General features: G+C 44.8%; 3 protein-coding genes across 3 annotated transcripts in view; 2 read left to right on the top strand and 1 right to left on the bottom strand.

Annotated features, from left to right (window-relative positions):
- Positions 1-1,214, top strand: part of baiap2l1b (BAR/IMD domain containing adaptor protein 2 like 1b) — a gene marked incomplete at both ends in the record, with an annotated part of 39,053 nt that extends 37,839 nt beyond the window's left edge. The window contains one exon of the mRNA XM_080855990.1: positions 1,139-1,214. Within this exon, the coding sequence (XP_080712116.1) occupies positions 1,139-1,214 (76 nt within the window). The remainder of the gene's footprint in view (positions 1-1,138) is intronic.
- A 6,002-nt stretch (positions 1,215-7,216) lies between these two features.
- On the bottom strand, positions 7,217-12,298 carry bri3 (brain protein I3). Its single transcript, XM_080856540.1, has 3 exons — positions 11,778-12,298; positions 10,987-11,101; positions 7,217-7,709 (listed from the first exon to the last, which is right to left on the bottom strand). Exons 1-3 carry the CDS (start codon positions 11,944-11,946, stop codon positions 7,577-7,579), a joined length of 417 nt encoding a protein of 138 aa, XP_080712666.1. The 5' UTR covers positions 11,947-12,298; the 3' UTR covers positions 7,217-7,576.
- A 1,533-nt stretch (positions 12,299-13,831) lies between these two features.
- Positions 13,832-25,344, top strand: tecpr1b (tectonin beta-propeller repeat containing 1b; the record flags this gene model as incomplete). Its single annotated transcript, XM_080855806.1, has 24 exons — positions 13,832-14,059; positions 14,224-14,418; positions 14,879-15,001; positions 15,196-15,318; positions 16,181-16,355; positions 16,660-16,760; positions 17,187-17,288; positions 18,745-18,878; positions 19,233-19,747; positions 19,941-20,029; positions 20,140-20,295; positions 20,480-20,629; positions 20,775-20,932; positions 21,328-21,452; positions 21,703-21,799; positions 22,035-22,131; positions 22,745-22,824; positions 23,045-23,101; positions 23,305-23,479; positions 23,661-23,796; positions 23,947-24,039; positions 24,232-24,338; positions 24,543-24,662; positions 25,225-25,344. The coding sequence occupies 24 exons, from the start codon at positions 13,832-13,834 to the stop codon at positions 25,342-25,344; spliced, it is 3,456 nt and encodes a 1,151-aa protein (XP_080711932.1).
- Between the last annotated feature and the right edge of the window lie 213 nt (positions 25,345-25,557).

The following is a 25,557-nucleotide window of genomic DNA, read 5'->3' as shown; positions in this document are numbered from 1 at the left end:
GTAAGGTTATGCTGGGTTTTACAACGGCTTTTAGCCAATCACAATCAAGGATTTGAACAATCAGTTTTAGAAAGGTTATTAAGCCATGGCAATGTTAGAGTAGCCCATTATGTCACATGCTTATAGGTTATTAAGCCATGGCAATGTTAGAGTAGCCCATTATGTCACATGCTTATAGGTTATTAAGCCATGGCAATGTTAGAGTAGCCCATTATGTCACATGCTTATAGGTTATTAAGCCATGGCAATGTTAGAGTAGCCCATTATGTCACGTGCGTATAGGTTATTACGCCATGTCAATGTTAGAGTAGCCCATTATGTCACATGCTTATAGGTTATTAAGCCATGGCAATGTTAGAGTAGCCCATTATGTCACGTGTGTATAGGTTATTAAGCCATGGCAATGTTAGAGTAGCCCATTATGTCACGTGTGTATAGGTTATTAAGCCATGGCAATGTTAGAGTAGCCCATTATGTCACGTGCGTATAGGTTATTACGCCATGTCAATGTTAGAGTAGCCCATTATGTTACGTGCTTATAGGTTGTTAAGCCATGGCAATGTTAGAGTAGCCCATTATGTCACGTGCTTATAGGTTATTAAGCCATGGCAATGTTAGAGCAGCCCATTATGTCATGTGCTTATAGGTTATTAAGCCATGTCAATGTTAGAGTAGCCCATTATGTCACGTGCGTATAGGTTATTAAGCCATGGCAATGACTCATAGTGGCATGACACACTTGTAGCACTGAGAGCGGGCTGTCAAGACAAATTAAGACAGGAAAAGCCAATCTCCATAACATGTTCGTGGCATTGCTATGACTGCAGGTTCAAGTGAAATGGTCCATTCTTTGATGGTTCTTCTGAAAGGAATGATGTGTTCTGTAATTATTTCCTGTGCTGCTGAAAACTATATGTACATGCTTTAGATTGTTCCTCACTCTCCTCAATGAGTGCCGTGCAGACAGGCTCTAGAGAACGGCCTCAGGCAGAGATAACATGATGATTGTCAATTTAAACAGATGTCGTGTTAAAACAATTGTTAAATTGTGGTGTTAAAACAATTGCTTGAGTGGGGAGATTAAAATGTGTTTTGGATGTGTATGAATGTGATTTAACAAGCTTTCATCCCCCAACAGAGGAGGAGGAAACCCATTTGCTACTGTCCGACTGCGGCCCACCGTCACCAATGACAGATCTGCTCCCATCGTCTGAGTGGAGGTCTGAGGCATGGGCATGGGCAGAAACTGGGTTGGTTGGCACAGCAGACGGACTGTGTTGTCTGTGTTGTTTTGATGGGTAACTGCTGCATCAAATCAGGCTGACACTGTGACCTGGGACTGTTTGAAGTAGATTTATTTATGTACCTTTGAATGAAGTATACATGTCTCTTTTAAATATCTTTTTAAACATCAGTTCTGAAGTTGCCACTAGCGATATAGGCAATTTATGCAACAAAGCAAGATGACAGGATGCTTAATACAAATATCTAAAATTGTACATGTACAATTTCTGCTGTATGTAGATAGACGTTTAGCTTTGTATCTTGATACCTTCCACTGTATCTTCTTGAAATCACTGTTAAGGATATCATGTTGCCATAGGACGAATACTGAATGTATAATACTACATGTGGGGCTGACATCGACTGAATATCCCTCTGATAGTGTTGCCTGTGTTGTTTTGATGATGTGCGTTGTCTGGTGACAATAATAGTTGAAATACCTACTGATATCTATATAACATATGTGGACTCAAGGACAAGAGGCATATGAGCACGTAGTAGCAAGTCAGTATCCTTCTATATGTTCAGGGATTTGTCTGTGTATGGGAAGCAAGGCACTGATAGGAAGCAAAGGTTAGACTGGGACACCAAGCAGACTCAGTCCATGTTCATAACAGAAGATGTTGAATGAAGAGGCTGCGCAGGCCTGGGTGTCTGAGAAGGCTTTGAGAGACTCCCAGGATAGTTTAGGGGATAGATTCAACTTCTATCATGAATGCACAAGCATTACGTATCTTATAAAAAGAGTAGCAGACAGTTCCAATAGAGCCTTTCCATCCTCTGTGAATGTGTCCCTATACATGGACTTAATTACAATCTGGCATCATTTAAGTGTTTCTTTATTTTCATCAGCACTTGTAGTTTCAGTGCCATGGCCCATCTACTGTCTGCTATGTACTGTCTGCTTCCATACAGATTCCACTATTATTCCACTATTCCATTATGATGTGTTTTTGCCCACTGTGGAAGAATAGATTTGGTCACAGTGTAAAACACCTTTGCCTTAACCTCTAATTCACCCCTTTACTTCCATCGGAAACACGGAAAGACATCTTGTGGACGTTTCTACTGTGATTTTCCCTTCATTACATTGACGGCCATTTCAACTTGGCACTTCAGGGAAGCCATTCAGAGGCCTAGTGCAACGCTTTTTTATTTACTCTTGCTGCTGTTGATGATGTGACTTGAGGTTACATACTTGCTCTATGAACATACAAATAAATGTTTTATTTCTGCACACATGGATTCCTTTTTCCTATGTTTAACAAGGTCAGTTTTAAAACAACTTGTGGGGCAATTAAGGATAAAAATAAGTCCAGTATTGAAGTTAAATGCTAAAACCAGCAACCGAAAAATGGCAAAAGAAACTAGAAAATGGCAGTTTGTGAAGTCAGTGTTATACCTGTCTGGATCTCCTGGTCTTTGATGTAGCACCCTATTCAGTGCCTGTAGTCGATTATCTCCTCTGGCTGCCCACTCCAGAACCGCACGGTAGGCCAATCCATTACAGTCACTGAATTTAAAACACTGACTGTACCAACAGCAGAGCATTGTGGGGCAAAATGACTTAAAGTGTGGTTGATTAGCTGTCACCAGAAACCACAACAAAGAGTCCCTGTGGCGATGGTACGACAGTCAGACATGGTTGCCCCCAGCACCCCTGCAGTGGACCAGTGCAACGGTGGAGGCCAGGAAAACAGTCCCTGAGGTCTTGGAATCAAGACCTCCAGCACCACAACAAGCTTGGCAGTCAGCATGAGCTCATGGCACCAGGGGGGGGGGGGACAGCCAGCGCCTGCTGGCCGCCACAATGCAGCAGACCCCTGGGCTGTTGGCAGACCCTCTGGCTTGCAGTAACGATGAAGCGGTGGACTCTCCGGCCAGCTGGGGAGTGCAGCAGTCCCTCTGGCCATCATCAATGGTGCAGACGAGCTCTTTGGTCTGTAGGAATGACACGGAGACCTCTCTGGTCAGCACAAAGGATGCAGATGATGGCAAGAACGATACGGACACCCCTCTAGTTAGCAGCACTGCGGAGGTCCGTGGCCTTGCTGTCTCCATCATAGAGGAGGTGCCCCATCTTCCTCTAAGCCTACACCACATGATCCTGAGAGCACCCGAGGACCACACCCAAGCAGAGAGGCAGGCCTTTTCACAAACACAGCACTCTGACAGGGCACCGATACACTAACAGAAGGCAGAGCTAAACTCAGACATTAAACAACACAGAACACAGAGTAAAGCGATCTCTTCTAAACATTAGATCTCTTCTAAACAGCCTTACACCGCATGTGTAGGGGCCAACTCTCTCTCTTGGTCATATCCTGGACCTTGTCATCACAAAGGGACTCAATATCTCTACAGCCATCAAGGTCTGTGTTCTTTGATGTGTCTAAGTCCCCATTCATTCATAACAGATCTATGACGTGAGAAAGCCAGACACATGATCTCATGAGTGCTCTCTTTACAGTTTTTCTCCATTGCTTTGGCCCAATTCTTGAAACAGAAATTACATTCTCAAAGCTCTAAGTGCATTTGGCAAAATAGCCTACGTATATGGTTCAGCACAACTACATAGATCACCTTCAAAAGGTCATATCTCACCCAAAACAGTTAACCCAAGCTTCAAAACCAAATAATTTTCTCATATGAATATTAATCGCCCCCAAAATGAAAGGTTCCTTTTCGATTGCTGTGGCTTATCTCTCTCGAAAAAAAAAGCCATTTGCCAAAATGACCTAGATGGTTTAGCAAAACACTTGCAAGGCACACCTGCAAAAGGTCATATCTCTACCAAAACAGACAACTCATCAGTCAAAACTAATTCCTTTTCTCATACAAATAGTAAGTGCCCCCAAAATGAAAAGTCCCTTTGGCATCGTTTAAACTCTGCAGGTCAAAACGTTTAGATGTTTTGTCAGTATGGCAGTGGATCATAGAAATATCCCTCATGTGCACATTTCAATCTTGGCTAAGTCCTTTGGCACTGAATGTTTACTGCAGTAGGCGTTTTCTTTCCAGAATACTTTGAGTATCAAACAGAAAAAAATATATAATTCAAGAGTAGCCTACAAGGTAGCACTCATAATGCACTCATACTGCCATGGACATTTTTTTCAGTTATTGCCATACATCGTGGTTACAGTAACAGAAAATGTGTACAGCACAATATACTGTCATCCAATAAGCACATCAAATCTAAAATGATGTATAACCTACACTAACATACATTAAGAAAGTAAAGCAAAGCTGGAGTTTCACTTGTTGTCGTTCTCACTCTCCTGCTCATCCTCACGCTCCTGTCCCTCTGGCCACAGATTTTCATCCACATCACATCTGATGTTCTCCCTTGCTATGCAACGGGGGACGAAATCGTCATGCATGCTGCAACCATCCCCTACACTGATCTGCAGTTACATCATCACAAGCAGCATCCATTGCATGGAGCAGGGACCTCTGGTTTTGAGCCCGATGTTCATAGACCCTCCAACTCCATGCAGAAAAAAACTCCTCGATAGGATTGAGTATTGGGGAGTAAGGTGATAAAAGCGCCATCAGCATTCTTGGATGGGCAGTGAACCACGCCCTGATGCGCAGGCAACGGTGGGAGCTTACATTGTCCCACAGTGACAAATGTAGGCAAGTGAGGCCCTACCAAACCCAAATAAGATCGGAGTGCAGGCGGTCCAAGAACACCCGGAGCTTCTGGGTATTGTATGGGCCAAGACTGTGAATGTGGGTGACTACACCATTCTCTGAAATTGCACCACACATGGTGATGTTGCCCCCGCGCCGGCCTTGGACAGCCACCGTTGCTCCTCTTCTTCTTCCTCCTCTTCCTCGAACAGGCAGTTGCCCATGGTTGTTTCCCTGGCCAGGTGCTTCCATGTTCATAAATTGTACTGAACTTGGTCAAGCTCTAGATATTTGATGGAAGCATTTATACTCCTGGATAGGACCTGTCAGCTTACTAAACTTACTGTGTGACTGGTGATCGGATGTGTGAATCTCCCCCTTGATTAGTAAAGTGCTAGTAGCACCTGAAAATTAAGCTGTTGATCCAAGAGATCCATATTAGAGAATAGCATGTTTTTCATGGTATTAAGTGCCTGAAAGATTTTGACAGTGGAGTGAACTATTGTGCAGGTGATGATGTACAGAAGGAAATGATGCCAACATGTTTTGCAGAGAACAACGACTTGACTGAGAAGCAACAGTCAGTTTAGACCAACAAGATAAATTAAATTGTTAATTGGGTTAGCGGAAGGCAATTGAACCTAACCATTATCAAAGATGTACTACATTGCACATTGTACTGCAATCTGTAGGCAATTGTACTTGTCATTTACAAGGATGTGCTAATACAATTGCAATTTGATTAAAGGAATGAGAAATTCAAATCGGTTGTGAACAAGTGCCCAGTGGTTTGGAGGTTTGCACGTTTAAGAATGTCATTTCTGTTTTGTGAAATGATCCAAAGCAATGGAGAAAAACTGTAAGCAGGCACTTTCAACAACCTTAAGTTGCCTAATTTGTTGCAACTGATTGCAACATTATAACGGAAAGGAAAGAAAATAGCTTCTTGAATGTATATATTGCAACCCAACAATTAGAGAAAGCCTTTCCCTAAGAATGTTTGTGTCTTGCTACCACTTTGTAAAGGGACGTTTGAGTTGAATTCCAACACAGACTGACTGCAGTGGTATTCTTTTCGGATTGAACATGACTGTCTGTCTAGATCAGACATACAGTAGAACACGCTTTTAAAAAGAAAGGTCACTTTGGAGTCTACTCGTTGCACTCATATACTGTAATTTACAGTATTTCTCTCATATAAAAAAGTGTGGACTGATCATGATGGCATGCACTGGCGTGTTCTGAAGGAGACTGAGGGGGAATTTAAAATACCCTTTCATTTATCTTTACAATAAGCAAGTCTTCCACACACACACATACATACATACAGAGGGAAATGAGGAGAGGGAAACAAGCAACATAAAAATAATACATTTTTCAACTCATACATGATTAACATTACAGTTTTTATAGCAAAATCAAACAAAAATCATGTGCATTGAAACTCCTCTGGCATGCGGCTGTGGCATGACTTAAAAACAACTTTATTGCAACTTAAGTTTATATTTGTAGCCATCTCTCTGAGGCCAGCAGAGCCTAAGCACAGCAAGGCTGTGCAGTTTACCTGAAGGCTGCATATACCATATACATACAGACAGACAAAACATTATCAGAAAGCATCATCCATTTCATACAAAAAGCAGTGTTCATCCCAATGCTAAATGTGAAATCAGTGCAGTGCAAGGATTAATATGGCCCCCGAAAGAGAAGAAACAGGCAAGAACCGCTGTCTCTGAACAAAAACTATATATCTGTATAAACTTGGTGCAGTTATTTTTCGTGATAAACAGCATCTAAACAAGCAAACTGACTTGTAAAAAAGGACTGTTGATGAGAGAGAACCAACTCTGGAGCAGTCATCAAATCAGTTTATGAGGATCCCCAGATAAAAAATACGATTAAGATAAAATGGCCTCAGGGAAGGGATGACAGAGAGAGAGAGAGGGGGGGGGGGAGAGAGAGAGAAAGAGAAGAACAGCAGGTATACTTCTCTAGGGTGGATTGAGTGATTGTTTAAAGTGTACACCATTTTGGCCAGAAGTCTTCCGTACAACAGGAGACGTATGATTGGAACAGCTCCTTGTTCCCTCCTCCGAGAATGCACTGACCAGCGGCACGGGTTCAGATCACTGCATCGCCCAGAGTGACCTGCATTGTTTAAAAACAACGGACGTCATGATGGTCTTCATCTAACTCTGCTTCTCCTGCTTTAGTCAGTCCAGTGTGGTGCGACAGCAAGAGTCCTCCTCCATCTGTGTGCTAGTCCAATGGAGAGCTTTAGGTGGGGGGGGGGGGGGGGGGGGGGAGGGGTTACTGTGCTGCTGATGGGAGCGTAAGATCTTCAGCTCCAGCCGCACGTCACACTCTGACTCAGTAAAGGCACCAATGATTAAATGAAAGAGGTCTGGATTGGGGCAGCTAATCACGGAGTCGTCAATAATTAACATTGTCTCGTTACGTAAAAATTAACAATAAAGTTATCACATGCATCTTAAAAAATACGATTCTCATTATCAATACACTTTTTTTTATGCATTACTGGTGTGCAAATATGATTGATGAAAGATGGATAAAAGCATTGGCATGAGAAGCCAGGACTGGGCCGCCGTCTCCGCCGCTGCCTGATGGCCACCGCTCCGTTTGGTCCTCGGGGGCTCTACCCAAAGGTGGCGCCACAGTTGGGGCACCTCCGCTGGCGCAGGGCGAGGCAGAAGAGGATGCCGATGGGGAAGAAGAAGATGGCACACAGGATACCCAGACAGGTGAAGTCGTCCTCAAGCACCCCAACCCTGAGGAGGAGGCACATGCGCTCTCATTTCTGCTAGCTTGAAACATTAAAGCAAATGTATGCAGGAATTGACCCCTTTTGTATGTTTCATACAGGCGGCTAGTTTTGGAATCACCTTTAAATTAATTTTGATGGTATTATGGTCATGCGATGGACAGATACATACACCTGTTATTTCCTCAGGACACTACCTTGTACTGAGGACCACCACACACAACCACAAGAAAAGCTTTCACTGCATGACATCAACAACTACCTCACCAAGAGACACCAGGTAGTTAATATGCTAGCAAGGTGTTAGCGGTGCCCACTGTGCTGTTGTTGGTAATTAGCTCACTAGTTTGATCCTTGAACTCCTAACTGCTGCTTTAATGGAGCAGTCTGAGCTTTTATTTATTTTTGACAGCTAAATGGACACCATGACGTGATTAACTGTGAACAGCAGTGCTGCATGCTGATACAGCAAAGAGAATGGGAGTGAATTAAAGAGAGATGTCAATTAAAGCTAACGAGTCTTGTGAAATAAATGCGATACATTGTGATGACAGGCCCTACATGTTAGCATAATAATGTGAGTATTCTGTTATCTAAATACGTTTTGTAAAGTATTTTGGAGTACTGTGTTCCATTGGAGTGTGCAGGATGCAAGGGACCAAAAGGCTTCTCAGTTTTAAGGCCACTGGCTCAGATGGAATGACCCAACAATGGAAAAAAAAAAAACATTTTTAGAAGGCATATGGCAAATTTGACAAGACTGGAAATGTGTTGGACTATTCTGTTAAGACTTCAGTTAAGTAGGGTGACCAGACGTCCTCTTTTCCCCGGACATGTCCTCTTTTCAAGACCTAAAAAATGCATCCGGTAGGGATTCCCAAATGGAATGTAGAGAGAACCATCATTGGGCGACCGCCCTCTCAGTGTTGCGAGATGCACGATAATTATCCTCCAAAGACGATCATTTTGACCATTTGGTACGATACTTCGCCATTTCCAATCTGGCTACACTGAACACCTTGCCGCTTCCACTAGTAACTAGTATCTTTTTCCACATGCAGATGTCATGTGCTGTTGTAAACAATGCAACTAGTACTACTTGCAATGTTTACAACAGCAAATTACACAGATGTCATGTGCTGTTGTAAACATGGCAACTTGTGACTAGTTGCATTGTTTACAACAGCACATGACATCTGCATGTGGAAAAGATGGCAAAACCTCATCACGGGGGGAGTGGGCGGGGTCATCTGTATGCGAAAAAAGATGGCAAAACATTGTCGGAGGGGGGGGGGGGGGGGGGGGTCATCTGTTGGCTATACACTGCCACGCCCCCTCCCCCACAACGAAGTGTCCTCTTTTTCTCAAACTCAAATATGGTCACCCTAAGTTGAGGCTCCCACGAAAAGCAATAGAATATCACACCAAAACATTTGTTTTAAGGTCTTCTTTTAAGGATATCTTTTCATTTCTGTTGGATACTGATACTGCTTTGACCACATCTTCTCACACTAAATGTAGATGTAGTAGAGCTCATTATAAATGTTTCTTATTCTTTTTAATGGGTGTGGATAGTACAAGGGTGCCTTGAACCACAATCCCACTTCTATGGAATCTTCCGAATTAAAAATATACTCACTGAGGTACACGCTTGCTATATCCGGTAAGCAGTGCTATGAAGTTCAGCTAATGAGAAGAATGGCTTCAAATCCACACTTTGATAGAATATTTTACTTCTGTCCTCCTACCACACACAAAATGGGACTCTATAGAAATCTGACTCCCTTTTGAGATGGCAAATTGATATATAAAACAAGACATGTGAATGCTCTACCGCAATGAGGGGGAAAGGGAAAGCCAACTGATTTATGTTGGTAACTAATGCAATAAATCACTTTTCCCAGTTGAAGTAGAGGCATATACTATACTGTACTAAACTATACTATACTGTTCTAACAAATGCGAGCTGACTCTGATATCTTTTGGAGGCATGATGTTTCAAAACTCCAGAATTTTGACCCAGTGAACAGTCCAGCCGTCACATGGTTCTCCTAACCTCACTAGGAATGATGATGACTGCTAACCACAGCTTTCCAAAGAAACAGACTCAGCATTTCATGAAGCAAGGCAACTTCCACAATAATTTAACAGAAAGTAATGTGAACTATCTGACCTTTTAAACCTTAATGTCTAAAAACCAGTCATGCAAAAGCAACATCAGGGAAACTTTGTGGACGGTAATAGCACAAGCTCTTTCTGTTTCCGCAACACGTGGTTTTACACAGGAAGTAAGCCATCCGTAACAAGTTCTCATCTGACACAACAGTTGGCTGCGGTGTATATCAGTAAGACAGTGACTCAGTAAAGATGAATGCAGCAAAAAGTCCTCAGTAATAGGACGGTGGCATAGTCATGCAACATGTGTCATGTAGCTTTACAAGTCACAGATAGTGTCTGGATACACTGAAAGCATCAGTTGTTTGTGGGGCTTCCTGGAAATTCAGTAAACCTTTAACAAGCACAATATATATAACCATCTCTACCTATAGAGAAAGTTCCTTTGGGATGCTTGTGTGTTCAACATGTTTTGTTGGTTTTGTAGGTGTTATGACATGTTCTAATAAAGGTTTATAATAACCGAATCCTGTAAACTCTGATACTAAAACAAGCACCTCCAATTCCAAGTCTAGTTGGCCTTAATGAAATCAAAACCTTGAACAATAATAGAAGTCCACTGACATCAACATTTTAAAGATTAAAAACAGATTTAATTGTTTACCTCACCACATGGAATGTAGGCCATTTAATGATACATCTATTTAATTGTATAATACCGTTGTTCAGTAGAATTTTTCTTTTACGGTTTTTCTATTTTATTTGGTCAATTTAATCTGTGAATATATTTGTATTTCAAGACATAGGAGAACAATACATACTTCTCTGTACAACTATGTAACAACAAACCATTATCCATGTTTCTTATAAAGTGAACATGAGGAGTTCCACTTGTCTCTTATATCAACAAGTACAATCTTTACCATAATCAGAAATCATCACTTGTAGTTGGACTTCAAAGGATTTATTAACGTCTAAATTTAAGGAAGCTCTGCTTCTGCTGGCTAGCTTCTCTGCAATACCTAACTTGACAACATATTAGCATGAGCCACAAGGTGTGTGTGTGCTTATTTTTTATTTTTCAAGCAAGTTATCATCGTGCCCTATGTCCTTTAAGCTGGTGTGGAATCAGGCTGGTGAGAAGCTGTTCCTCTGGTGGGTAGACTTACCTGCAAGCCGGACAACCCCCTACCACAACCACTGAGGGCTGGATGATGGTGTAAGTGTTTGTGTAGTTTGGCTGCTGCGCCACGGCTGGCATCTGGCCTGGTAGAGCTGGATAAGCTACAATCAGAAAGGGAAGAGCGGTCAAAGACCTGGGGTACATCTGTCAGACCAATCCTAAAGACTCGCTGAACTCTGCTTTGTATTCGATACATTTACATCGTGCCGCAACGGCTCAGGGGTCTAACTAGTGTCTCGTCATCAATGAAAATACACTGCGAGAATTTAGAGTGAAAGTGAGGAACTCAAGACAATTAAACAACTTAATACCGCTACCTGTCAATTCAGTACATACTGTATGTGTCTAGTTCCAAAGGCCAAAAGTCGTGAGAGATACAGACAGCCATACAGGCGACGTTTAAAGAAGATAGCCTACCTTCAATCTCCCTGTAGCTGTAGTAGCTTACGTTTTTAATGTGTGTGTGTTTTTTTTTTTTATCCCTACGCAATACTCAACTTTGACTGTACTTTTATATCAACTGACTATAACTTGTATTTGACTAAGGGCGCCCCCTGGCAGAGTAGGCCTTAAAAGGTATCAATCATATTTACTGTACTGAGCAAAGTTCAAAGCAATAGCCTACTTGGAGTTACATTTATCACTAATTTTTCCCCATCCTTCTAAATGCCTGTAATATGTTAAAGCATTCATAACGATGAGTACAGTTTAACACATTAAGCTTCGTCCATTCCTCGTTCAAAACCAATAAAACAGAGAGGGAGAAAGTACACTTGCCTTGTCCATCGGGATAGTGATAGGGCGGCGGTGGCTGCTGAAATCCAGGAGGTGGCGGGCCAGTCGCTGGGATAGCGCCGTAATTTTGCTGTTGACCATACGCCCCCGAGACGGTGTTGTAGGCTGGGGGCTTGTCTTGCAGAAGGGGTTTGTTATCCATATCTGACATGGGGTGTTAACGCTTTAAGATTTTCTGTATCTGATTTCTCAGCTGCCTGCACTCTCACCTTGATTTTTGGTTGGCTTCCCCTGGGCGTCATACAACCTCAAAAGTGCCTGAGCGCGACTAACAGAGTAACAGCGAGTGACAAAACAAACACAACGCGACCAAGAAACTAGAAACTTCACAACTCGCCATGCGCCAAGTCGGTAATATCCCCCAAACCCATCACCACTTGGTCTAATTAAGACGACTTCTTGTTAAGACTGGATACAATTTAAATGAACACCATTTCGATTACCAACTCATCTCTGGTCCACTAACCTTCAAAGTTGTTTACGTAAACTCCTTTAAAAACTCAAAATCGTTTTCCTGCTATCGGGTCTGTCACAAGACAAAAATCATGTGATGCGCTGGGCGTCTACAAAGCGCTGCGCTTCTTAAAGCGACATACCTCTTTTACTACCGCAGACAGAAGCTGCAACCCGTTAAAGGGTCACTTGACGCAGATTTGTAAGGTGGCGGTCGATATTATTATTGTGATCTGCCACATATTGGGATCTGCCACATGTGCTTGATTATCAATAACGTTAACTGAATAAAAACTCAAATAACAATTGGACTGACAGAGGGAACCACAGAGATTGCACAAATTACACTTTAAACTAGATTTCGGTGCTCATAACACTGTTTACGCACAAAATCAGAAAGGGGCCGCTCGTAGGCTTTCCTATAGAATAGCCCAAATGTATGTCTAAATAATATCCCAACTTGAAACCTCGAAATCTATCAATAGCCTAGCCTACCTGTTGGGAAAATGTTAATGAGATGTTCTATCGTGTTTTGCAGTTCAACACCCTGGATATTTTATCCTTTTGCTACGGTCACATTTCAGTGAACTACTGTTTGGTTCTACGTTTTAAATTATTGAAATTGCGCATTATAAATATTTCAACATGTAAATATGCCCGTTAAACAGCTGTAGCAGACGGGGTAAAACGCCCCAATTTAAAGGGATTGTCCAATCAGTGACGAGGATGCAAAGCCTTTATGGCAAAACAGCCAATCCGTGATAAATACCCCAACTTCCTGTCGTGGATTTGGACTCAGTATAGCCTATTCCCCACAATGGGAATAAACTGTAGCTTAGAGACAGAAAAGGGTGCTTTAAGTATTTTTGTCTGCTTTATCCGAGAGGACATTCTGTGCAAGTTACTAATCCCACCACATTTATGCTATGACCTCTGATATCCTTTAATAGTGCCTTCTCTTTGCTGCTTGATGTAGGCTATTAGCGGGCACAATTGGAGTTCACACAGTTACCAAACTGCAGAGGTGAGTTATATTCACAGTAGTTTGTTCAGGATGCAGTTTTTACATTGTAATATAGTCACAAGTTTATTTCAGTGTAATTGGGGAACGCATTGGAAAGGCTATTGTCATGTTCAGGAATTATTTAAAGGTTTTGAAGCCTAATTCCTTCCACATAGGTGTCCAATGTCATGGATGCACTGCCGCCACGATTGTCAAGTATCCTGTTAGAGCGGTTGCCCGACATAATAGTGCTAGTGAATACATTTACAGCAGTTCCATCAGCTGTTCCGTTATAGCTAGAGAATAAACTGCTCATTCCGGGTTACAAGGGGAACTTCATCTAGCTAAACCTGGACATTAAGTGTTGCCCTTCGTCATCAAACAAATGACATCAGCATCAGCTGATGTAAAACCACATTACTTATTGCGTTCAGTCTTTAGCTAAATCGTCTGATGAGATGTCTGTGCGTGCTTTGTAACATAAAATATATTTGCCCGTATGTGACTTGCTTTTATAATCTGCAAGGAAAGTGCTTCGACTGGAGTTCTGTCGCTAGGGAGCCTTCTGCCCTAGGTCCCCATGATGAGCAGTTCCCTGTTATGGGCAGTGGATGTGTATGGACGAGTGTACTCCCTGTCCAACGCTGGAGGGCGCTGGGAGCGGTCCAAGGACAAAGTGCTGGAACTGAAACGAGTAACGGCTGTCAAACAGTGCTGCTGGGGCATTGGGTGCGACAGTCAGCTTTACCTCAATGTAAACCCAAGCGATGTGGCAATACGTTACCAAGAAGAGACATATGAAAACCAGGTGATTTGTCAAAACTGATGCTAAACATTCCACATCATCAAAAATAAGCATTTAAAAGCAACAGCATATAGATGCATGCATGAGTGTGTCTTTGTTTACATAACCCTTTCATTCCTTTTGTGATAAATACCCCAACTTCCTGTCGTTGTCTTTGGTGACAACAGCGTTGGAATCCCTTGGATGGCTTCACGGATGCAATGCTGCCCACAGACCGATGGTCATGGACAGACGAGGCAGGCCTGAACCCTCAGCCTCTCCACAGCTTCCAGCTGCCCCAGCTGCCCTCTGAGAGCTGGGAGTGGGAGGGGGACTGGTTTGTGCACGATGAGAGCTTCGGAAGACCATCTACCAACACCGGGGTGTGTCTGACTGTCAATCATTAATTCTAGGGTGACTTGACTCTATCATCTACCACACCTAAAAAGTTAATTATAATTTGTTTGTTGGTGCGGGGGACACCATTAAAAAGGTTATCAGATTCACAATTGAAGTCCTTGATTAGAATCCATTACACTTGTTCATCAAATTCGGGGAAATTCTCTTCATGTTCTTAAAGCTGTCTGTCCAGCTAAAAATAAAGCTCTGTGTTTGTGCACAGTCCTGGCTCTGTAAGTTGGAAACAAACAAAGAGGCTAAGACTGAGACATTCATTATTCCAGCTAATCAATGTGTTGCTTTAGGAGCACAGAAGGAAGGGATGTAAGTTGATTGAATGGGCCAGAATTGAGGACTGCACCTGAGCTGTGTGTTTAGTTAGGCCTCAAGTCGTGGACAAGGGAAGATTATTACTTAATATATCTGCCTGTTGTGCATTTCCAGGGCTGGGAGTACGCTGTGGACTTTCCCGCCAGCTTTAGCAAGGACAAAAAGTGGAACTCATGTGTCCGTCGCAGACGATGGCTTCGGAACAGACGCTACAAAGCCTTGGGCTTGTGGTCTAAGGTAGGCATCTCTGAAATACCTCTGGGAACCGAACAGGTCCTTCAACTAACAGGACCGCCTACTGAAATGTTGAAAATGAAGTCCAAAACGAATAATATAATGTTTTTACAAAAGAGGTTAGGTACTCTGTTTATTCTCTTTGTTTTCTTGTTCTGTAGGTAGTTATGGATGATGACGTTGTTGGTTCTTTTCAGATTCCTCTGGATCGAGGTTGGCCCCCTCCACAGCCCTTCACTGACATCAGCTGTGGCGGTCACCTGATGGGCAACAGCAGTGAGAAGCACCTTTACCTCTGGGCTGTGTCCCAGCAGGGGAGGGTATGTGACTACAGTACCCATCATGCATCTCACCTAACAAGACATCCGTGACATCAGCTCAAGACTGAACATTAAAATAGGTCACTGCAAAATCTATGTTAACAGTAGGTTGTTGTGAGTCTGACTTGATTGAACTGATACTGACTCTAAAGACTTGGGTGCACCTTGAATATTATGCCACTAGGGATCAGTATAGCACTGTGTGCCAGGAGTGTCACATGGACTAGATTCGGGAGGAGAAGGTATACAGGCATTAGTATAAGGAAGGCCTCTTCTAATGCGCAGAATAATAACTCTCTTAACGTTAGTAGTCAAAGGACTCATTAATCATTTGTTCACTATACCTATCCTCTCAAAAGGTCTAACAGGCTCCAAATCTCCAAATATTTTGACCCACGAATCGCAGTTGTTAAGTTGCTGAATTCTGTTAAAGTAAATTAAGTTTTTGCAGTTTACGTGTGATTTTTCTTTCATCCTATTTTTTAGTGAGCAACCATTTTAGTTTGTAATTAGTGTCTTCAAGACGTCTCAAGTTCTGCTGAACTGAAACTCAACACCTAAAGTAATGTCAGGAATTTCTCAGTTTATGTTTGGTGTTCAAGTGATTTGTGTAAGGTTTAAGAACTGTGAATCACTTACATCATTACATATGCCTGTGCGTGTGTGTATGTGTGCGTGTTCATGTGTGTCTGTACATTATACAGATATGAAATGTTGTTGTTTTTTATTCTATTGAGAAATGATCTTGACCCTTTCTGAGCTGCTGTAGTTCAGACACTGGAGTGCACATGAGGTGTGAGATAACTGTTTGGAGTGTAAAGTAGGAGAGAGATGACTGTTGGGCTCTTGGGGGGAAATACAGGTGTGGTTCCGCAGTGGCATCCAGCACCTAAGACCAGAGGGCTGTCGCTGGGAGGAAGTGGCAGTCCCTGGTGAGGTTGCCCAGATGAGCTGTGGCCCTGGAGACCTACTGTGGACAGTATTATGGGATGGCCAGTTTCTCGTCCGAACGGGTGTCAGCTGTGAACATCCCAAAGGTCTGTATAGGCATACATATGGAAATACAAATGTATTCATGCTGCAGTGGTAACTGGTGTACTCACACATTAACAAACTTTCTCACCAGGACACGCACTCGCACACACAAATACACCTGTATAAACTCAAACAATCATACACATTTACAAACTTCCTCACCAGGAAACACACTCACACACACAAATACACCTGTATATACTCAAACAATTATTATGTTTCACACCATCAGTAGCCTAGATTATCTTAAAAAAAAAAAAAAAAATTGACGTACAACCTTGTGAGAATCCATTTTCTGCCTCAAAGGATCCTCTTGGACAGTGGTGGAGCCCCCTATGAAGAATATGGGGGCTGCCAATGTGTCTGTGGGAGTGAACGTGGTGTGGGCCGTCACCAAAGACAACAAGGTAAGACATTTGGCTTACTCTGTGAAACAATAACGTGATTCAGCTAAATGACTCAGTAAATGGGATCTTCTCCAGAGGCACTTGAGGACCCTAAGGAAGTGTTGTTATTAGTAGGGTAGTGTATATTATTTGGGCATACTCTGTTGTTTTAATACTGATAGCCAGGTCTCAAGACCCAGAACTCTCATCATCCCTGATGCAGTTTTTGTTGGTTTGCAAATTGTCCTGAAAGTGTTATTTGGGGTGGTATTCTAGGTTTCAGATAATATCATGGTGAAATTGTCCATATTCTGAACCATGGTGAGAAAGTCAGTGTGATAAACGTGTAGTTAAAGGTTGAATTACTGGTTTTCTGAAACGTTGGAAAATGCTCTGAAAGTTTTACCATTATAATGACTGCTGCCTTCTACTTGTGGCTGGGGTTAGGTATGGTTCAGGAGGGGTGTGAACTCCCATAATCCCTGTGGATCGCGGTGGATAAACATATCAGGAGAGATGGTGATGTTAAGCATGGGGCCTAATGACCAGGTGAGTTTCGTTTGAAACATATCTTCAAAAACACACAAGAACTGTGTTAAAAGGTTTCTCTTTGGTTGGGTGCCCAGCCGGCTCCAGCCAGACTGCTGCTGTTGCTTCCTTGAGGATTTGAACAGCATTTGATCTGTCACACAATGTGGGTCAGGACCATCATGTTTCAGCTCGAGCACTAACTGACTCACTGGATGTCTTGCCCATCTTATTTATACCGCCTGGCCATCCTCGCCATGTACATAAAGATCATCGCTGCACCCCTCCTCCCCCCACTCCCCCGGCTGCTTCTCGGCTTCTCATTAGCAAAGCTTTAGTTGGCCGAATCACATTTCCCTCAGTGTTCCTTTCAGAGTTCTGCTCGGGGGGGGGCTGCATGGGACACTTGCTGCTGAGTCTAAGGGGGCAAAATTGTCAGCAATGTGGCCATCAAGCCTCCCACCTCAACTCCTTAATCTCTCGCTCTCCCGCTGTCAGCCACACTCAGATGCACATACTCTCTCACACACACATACACACACACACACTCTCAATCACACATACACTCAATCACTCACACACACACACACGTATGCGCACTCTTGACCCCCTCTGATCTGAAATGAGAGCCCCGTTGTGCTCCACAGATGGCTTCCATCCACTGCTGTCCATGGCGTGGCCCAGCCATATATATCCTAACGCTGTACTCTGCACTCTGGCAAGGCCAGCAGGATCACATCCAATTTAAATTTGGCTGTCACTCTCTGTGCCATATTATGCATTTCATTCCTTAAATGACTGGATGAGTCGCTTTGAAAGAGCCCACTGTTCCAATATTAGTGTTGAGTCTGTTTTAATTACATGTATTTAGACCATAACTGGTCAAAATCATGACTTTGTACATGCATAGAGTTAAAAAGTCAAATGAGGCAGAGATGCATGGCAGTACACGTGGGCTGATTGAGTTAGAATCCTTGTTGTAGCTTTACAAAGTACTCGACTTAAACAGTGTAGTTGTTTTAATTACAAAATCATTTACTTTAAGAGTCCGAGGCCAACTTGGGTTTACAGATATGCTGAAGCCCAACTCTGGTGTCCTAGACTGTGTTGGCCTGTTAGCCTGCACCATGTATGGAGGTGGTTCCTCAGACCGAGAGATGGTGGTGATGTGCAGATTCTCCCTCCGTGTCCTGAGCCATCGCTTAATACATGAGCAGTTCTTACCCCCAGCCTCAGCATCTTTCACACTAAGCTTCAGGGCAGAATGGATGACGATAAGCCGCACCGAGTTACCAAATCTCTCATCTCAAACAACCCCAGGCTGCCCCTACTCCCTCACCCCCCTCCCCCAACCATAGTAAGGGGAGCTACTTATTGGAGCAGCACTATTTGTGCTTTATGACCGGATGGAATGGAGACACCTGAGAAGCAGTATGGATTTGGTTGTGCAAGCTGAGGCTGTGTCTGCACATTTCAGGTGTGGGGCATCGGGAGCGAGGACCGTACCATCTATTTCCGACAAGGGGTGACTGCCAGCCAGGTGACTGGGACTAGCTGGATTCCAGTACACGCCCAGTGGGACAGCTCAGGACCAGCCAAGGGCCACCCAAGGTCAGTCAGTCAGTCAGTGCGCCGAGGCCTGCCCACTGTGGTGCCACAGCTGCTCTTGACTGCTGAGCAGAAGATGAGATTAGGTTTCAGTGTGACAGAGTTGGGCCGCTGTGGGAGAAGATCTCTTGTTCAACACTGAGACCATCTCAGCATTGATACTGATTGTGGATCAGTAAGGAAAATCCACAGATTCTAAATGAATTTACTTAGGAGTATTGTACTATTTCTTACCAGCAGATAGCACCCTGTTATAGGTACTCACAGTGGTACTTCCCCTTGTGCTCCCATGGTTGCTATGATAAGTGGTATTGTTTTGGTCTTTGTTTACCTCTCTTCTCTGTCCATCCTCTACAGCCATGAATACAGGGGGAGGATGACGGACTCTTCCCAGGGCTCCGTGCTGGGCCTGGAGGAGTCTCTGGGAGGACCGAACTGTCCCATCCCTAAAGCAACCATCCCAAAGATCACCAGCGACAGCTTCATCTCTGCTCTGGTGTCGGACCGCGAGTGCACCATCAGACCTGTGGGCAGCAAGCTGCTACCCCCTGTGCCTGCAGAGGACCGGGACCAGGACCAGGCCCAGAACCAGGAGGCTGACGGTGGGGATGAAGAGGTCCTTTCTTCCCTGGGCGAGATTCCTTCCAAGGCAACTGGTGTGGACCCATGGAGCAACGTGGATCTGGAGGAAGAGGCCAAGGGCAAGCCTCCTGCTGGCCAAGGAGAAGCTGCTGCCCAGCGGGCCTCTGTGGCTACTTACCCCCTGGAGCTGCCGGAGGTGGAGGAGAGGCCGCCCTGGGCCTGGGTCAGTGGGGGAGGCTGTGTTTTCACCTCTGACTCCAGGATTGGCTGGCTGGAGTCCTCAGAAGATAGTAAGACATTACAATGGCATTTACACAGATTCAACAGGCCCTTCCATAATAGATCCGATCAATCAATCCGAACACATACACACACACATACACACACACACACACACACACACACACACACACACACACACACACACACACACACACACACACACACTAATTTTGTGTCTTTCTCTTTTTTCTCCTCCCACAGAGACCTGTTCTCTCTCGCTGGCAATCACTCCAGCACATGCATCAGCCGACAAAAAGAAGGAGGCGTCAGAGGAACAGATCTTTGAAAAGGTACCAAGAAACCTCCATCCAAGGTCTGACCACACAGCCACTCTTAAGGTTGTACACATTCACTGAAATTGTGTGGGTTTTTTGTTTTCTTTCTCTCTGTCTTGGCGCAGTTGGTGAGTGTCGCCAAAGGACGCCTGCGCTGGTGGAGAGATTGGCAGCCCCACCAGTGGGAGGAGGTTTGCATCGCTCTGGAGCAGGCCAGAACTGAGCGGGGCCGCAGAGAAGACATCCTCTATCTCTACTACAAACACAACAACGACAAAAAGGTAGAAGTCCCCACAAAAGTATGTAAACCGAATGTGTGGAAATAGTTTAATTGTAGTCATATGTTATTGCTGAGATTGACATTTTCTCCTGGCAATGTGGCAGAATATTCAGATATTTGGCATAGAAGTTCAGTGGAGGTGAATGGCACAAGTGTAGCAATACATATCTCTCTTTCTGTCTCAGTTCCTCTGTACTCCCATGAGTGACGTGACAGCCCTGGTCCCCGAGATCAGGGACTCCCTGTACTGCTTTGCCATCTACACCTCAGAGAGGACCAGACAGAGGTGGCCACTAGTGCTCTCCACACTGACCCAGCAAGACCTGCAGAAATGGGTACTTCCCTTGTTCTATAGTGTTGAGCTCACCGCTATGTAGCCAAATTTATCAAAATACAATTTGCTTCTAAAAAAGTATATATAGGTGTATTTGTAATGTATTTGTGTCATATTATAAAACTTCTCATATCCCCCTCTTGTAGCTGTCTCTTCTGGGTGAGTCCTGCTGCCACAGCAAGGCCATTGTGGGTGCGCCGTCAGAACAAGCCCTTTGGGCGGTGACGTCCAAGGGAGACATCATGTTGCATGAGCCTTCCCCCAGCCTGGAGGCTCCAACATCAAGCCCAGCCTGTGACCACATGTGCGTCTCTCAGAGTCTTCTTCACTCTCTCCCCTCTCCTGTACTCTCTGCATGTAGAGCTGGGTGACACATTCACACTAGTATCCATATAAGCCTGTTTAATCTGGTGATGGTGCCTCTCCTCGCTGCATGTACATACCAATACTTTGCCATTGGCAAGGCCAAGACAGCATATAGTACATCTTCACTTTTCGAGACAAATGAAAGCAGACAACCTTCCAGCCACTTTCTTTAGTTGTGCTTTCCTGTTATGTGTTACTTGTACATTTTTCATGATCATGATTGGTGGCATGTTCCTGTGGCATGGCTGAGACCGCCCACCAATCCGTGCGTCTGTCTCTGTCTGTCTGTCTGTCTGTGTCTCTGTCTGTCTGTGTGTCTGTGCCATGGTGCAGGTTCTGGTATCAGGTCCCAGGCCACCTGCACACGGTGGAGTGTAATAGTCTGGGTGTGGTGTGGGGCATTGGCTATGATGGCACAGCTTGGGTCTACACGGGTCACAGGGGCGGCTCCATGGATGGTAAAGGATCTTTTCTCCAGCCTGTTTAACCCCCCCACCCCCTCCCCCTGATCCTCAGCGCTGCTTACTAACCCTGCTCCACTGATGACCTCTGAGCTTTAACCTCTACCCTGTGCACCATCTCCTCTGCCCCCTAGTTAATACTCCCCCCATCTCAGTCGTCTGTCCTTCAAATGTCCACATGTTCCCAACTGTTCCTTTAAACATCCATCAAGTGTGCCTGTGTTAAACATGGACTCCATCTTTCCAGCCGACAGCAGGGATCATCAGCGCCCGCTGGCAGACGTCAGGAGCATATTCATCTACGAGAATCAGCGCTGGAACCCCCTGGCAGGATACACAGACAAGTATGTGTCTCTCTCTCTTCCTTTCTCTCTCTTCCTTTCTCTGTCTCTCTCTTCCTCTCTCTATCTCTTTCTCTCACTCTCTCTCTCTCTCACCCCCCTCTCTCTCTCCCCCCTCTCTTTCTCTCCCTCTCTCTCTCTCTCTCTCTCCCCCTCTCCACACCTCATCCATCTCTGCTTCAGACTGCAGGCTGTGGGGCTGGTCACTGACGCGTGTGCTTCCCTGTCTCACCTCTAGGGGCCTCCCCATGGACCGGCACATGTGGAGCGACGCCTCTGGGCTGAGGGAGTGCACCAAGGCCAGCACCAAACCACCCTCACCACAATGGACCTGGGTGGGTACTGACAGACACACACAGATAGCCAGCACCAAACCACCCTCACCACAATGGACCTGGGTGGGTACTGACAGACACACAGATAGCCAGCACCAAACCACCCTCACCACAATGGACCTGGGTGGGTACTGACAGACACACACAGATAGCCAGCACCAAACCACCTTCACCACAATGGACCTGGGTGGGTACTGACAGACACACACAGATAGCCAGCACCAAACCACCCTCACCACAATGGACCTGGGTGGGTACTGACAGACACACACAGATAGTAAAGGCCAGGGCTAACACCAGTCTGACAGCTCTGGTCTGGGTGTACCTGGGATGAAGGATTTTCTCTCTCTCCTTGGAGCTTCTCTAACTGAGATTTAGCATTCAACCCCAAATAAATTCACCCAAAGCAAATGGCGTTTCCCCCCCTGGTGCATTAAACAGCACTGGGTGATATTGCATAATGGTCATTACTGTGCTCACCTCAGTGGTAACTATGGTTTCATGACAGACAGGCCGCTGGCCACTGTAAATGTGCCACCTACAGACCACTAATAATGACACAACTATTTCAGAAGTTTAAACCATTACACATAATCCCATGGTGCTCACACAGGAGACAGACTGGGCTGTGGACCACAGCGCCCCGGAAGGAACCGACAAGGAAGGCTGGCAGTATGCTGCTGACTTCACTGCGTAAGTGTGCTCAGATGTGTCCTGATTGTCATCGAAAATGTTTGGATAAAGAATGTATTAAATTGGCTGGTATTTTTGTGAATTACAAAAAAAAGCAAGCAAAATATCATTGAGTAGTTGAGTGACAAGGATGAAAACATCACCACTATGACCAGAGAAACCAATGTGAATATATGTAAGTGCTATTATTAATTCAGAGTAACATGTATTGGTTGTATAGAGCCTATACTGGCAACAAGACTCTCAAGGACTTTGTGAGAAGGAGGCGCTGGATCAGGTAAGATTGCTTACTGTTTGTGAGAGAAAATATCCTGAAATACTTCCCTTGGAAAATGAATAGAACATAACATTCAAGTTCTAGGGGATTCAGGCATTGGGCTAGGTAAAAATGTTGATTGTTGATGGTGCTATCTAAATAAATAAAAATGAAATGGCTTGAATTGAATATCTTACCTGTCTGTCTGTTGCCTGTCTCTGCAGGAAGTGTAGAATACAGCTGACTGGGCCCTGGGAGGAAGTCCCGCCCATTCCACTAAGTGACATCACCATCCTGCCCTGCTTGGCCAAGAGCAGCATGGAGCAGGTGCCCCTCTGGGCCATCAGTGAGAGAGGAGACATCCTGTGTCGACTGGGGGTGACCAGACAAAATCCTGCCGTAAGGACCCATCAAACTAACCTTTAAGCAGACTGGATGTACGACCTTACACCTTTAGCAACACATATGCCATCCTATTTAGGATTCAGTTGGCCCACACACACCCAGTGAGATAATTGTGTACGAGGTAAGCCTGGTAGACAGCAGACTGCATCAGTGACTGATGTGAATCTCTCTTTAGGGCAGCTCCTGGCTTCATGTGGGCACTGATCAGCCCTTCTGCTCCATCTCCATTGGTGGAGGTCACCAGGTGTGGGCCATCGCCCGAGACAACTCTGTCTTCTACCGGGGCTCTGTGTCGGCCCAGAATCCTGCAGGTAAGGCCTTCTACCGAGGAGCCAGATGTGGAATCATCCACTAAATCTGACAAGCCATGTGTATGAACCGGTGGTTCAGACTGATTACAGTATGGTGGAGTTGATTGGCTCTGCAGGCCTGATGCTGCCCTCCTCTCCTCTCATCTCCAGGTGACTGCTGGTACCACATCCCCTCTCCACCCAAACAGGACCTCAAGCAGCTCTCTGTGGGGCGGACGTCTGTTTATGCTGTAGACGAGAACGGTGAGTGTTCCGTCCCTCTGCCTGCTCTGATCGGTATTCCTGACCGGAGCCTTTCCGAGAACCATAAAGAAAACTATTACTATTTGTCTTCCTTATACCTTGTGTACAGTATACAAGCTCTTCTGTGCCAGCCATCTTGTGTGAGGGAAGGAGGTCATTTGACAGATCACTCACCATCATCTTTCTATCTAGGTAATCTGTGGTACAGGCATGGTGTGACACCCAGCTATCCCCAGGGCACAGTGTGGGAACTCATCTCCAACAACGTGAGCAAGGTCACTGTTGGCCCACTGGATCAGGTGAAAAAGAAACATTCAAATGATCCTTTTTTTCCTTGTTTTCTTTTCCATAGTGCTTGTGTGTCCTATTCAGATAACTATCCAAATAGTAAACGAAACCGATGATAATTAGTTAATATTCTGTAATGCCAAGGTTTTGGGGAAGGTATCAGGTGACTGGCCCCATCTGAAGGGCCTGTTGACTGGTATGTTGCTGTTCTCCAGGTTTGGATTATCGCAGAGAAAGTGCCAGGCTGTCCCTCAGAGAGTCCTGGTACCGTCTGTCACCGGGTCGGGGTGCAGCCCATGCAACCCAAAGGCCAGAGCTGGGATTTTGGTATTGGGGTGAGTGTCTGTTGAGAACCTGACTGGCGCTAGTTATGAGAGGTCCTGTTGAGGAGATGTTAATGAGATGAACAGCTCTGTCAAATCTGGAAATCTGAAGTTCCCAGTTTACTTCAGCTCATGTTAGTTTCCTTCAGGAAATCTGTAAATTACATAATATTCTTAGATATCAATTATATACCCTGAGGCATCCTCCAAAATCATCCACTATTCACATATCTCACCAAGGCATTTGTATGTCATGAATTTAAAATCAAAAGCACAAAATCAATAGCACAAAAAACTTGAACTACTATTTGGTGAGAGTGAAAGCTGGCACTGTACAGAAGAGGACAGATGGTGTGCCTCTGTGGTTTTGTGCCCGCTCAGGGTGGATGTGCCTCTGTGTGTCTGTGGTTTTGTGCCTCTCAGGGTGGATGTATATCTGTGTGTCTGTGGTTCGGTGCCTCTGTCTGTCTGTGGTTTTGTGCCAGTTCGGGGTAGATGTATATCTGTGACTGTGGTTTTGTGCCCGCTCAGGGTGGATGTAGATCTGTCTGTCTGTGGTTTTGTGCCCGCTCAGGGGGGATGGACGTACCTGTCGGTGAGGGGGAACGCCCTGGAAGCACCGCGAGCCCTCGCCCGCAGCCCACAGCCCCCCCGCGCTCAGAGGCAGGTGAACGGAAACATCATTGCATGCTGAGCGTTGTCATCTTCCACATCACCGTCCTCTCTCCCCATCACAATAAGCTTGTGACCTGCTGTTCTGGGGTCAGTCAGGAGTCACTCACACCCTGTACACCCTGTGCTCCAGTGATCTGGAGTCAGGCATCCCATAATTACACATTCCCAACATTCCTCTCCTATTAACCATTATGTGACTTGTCTGATTTTGTGTTGAAGCATGATTTTGTTT

This window comes from Sprattus sprattus (assembly GCF_963457725.1).
Source record: "Sprattus sprattus genome assembly, chromosome: 18".
Classification (NCBI taxonomy): Eukaryota; Metazoa; Chordata; class Actinopteri; order Clupeiformes; family Clupeidae; genus Sprattus; species Sprattus sprattus.
This window is presented reverse-complemented; position numbering and strand designations above follow the sequence as displayed.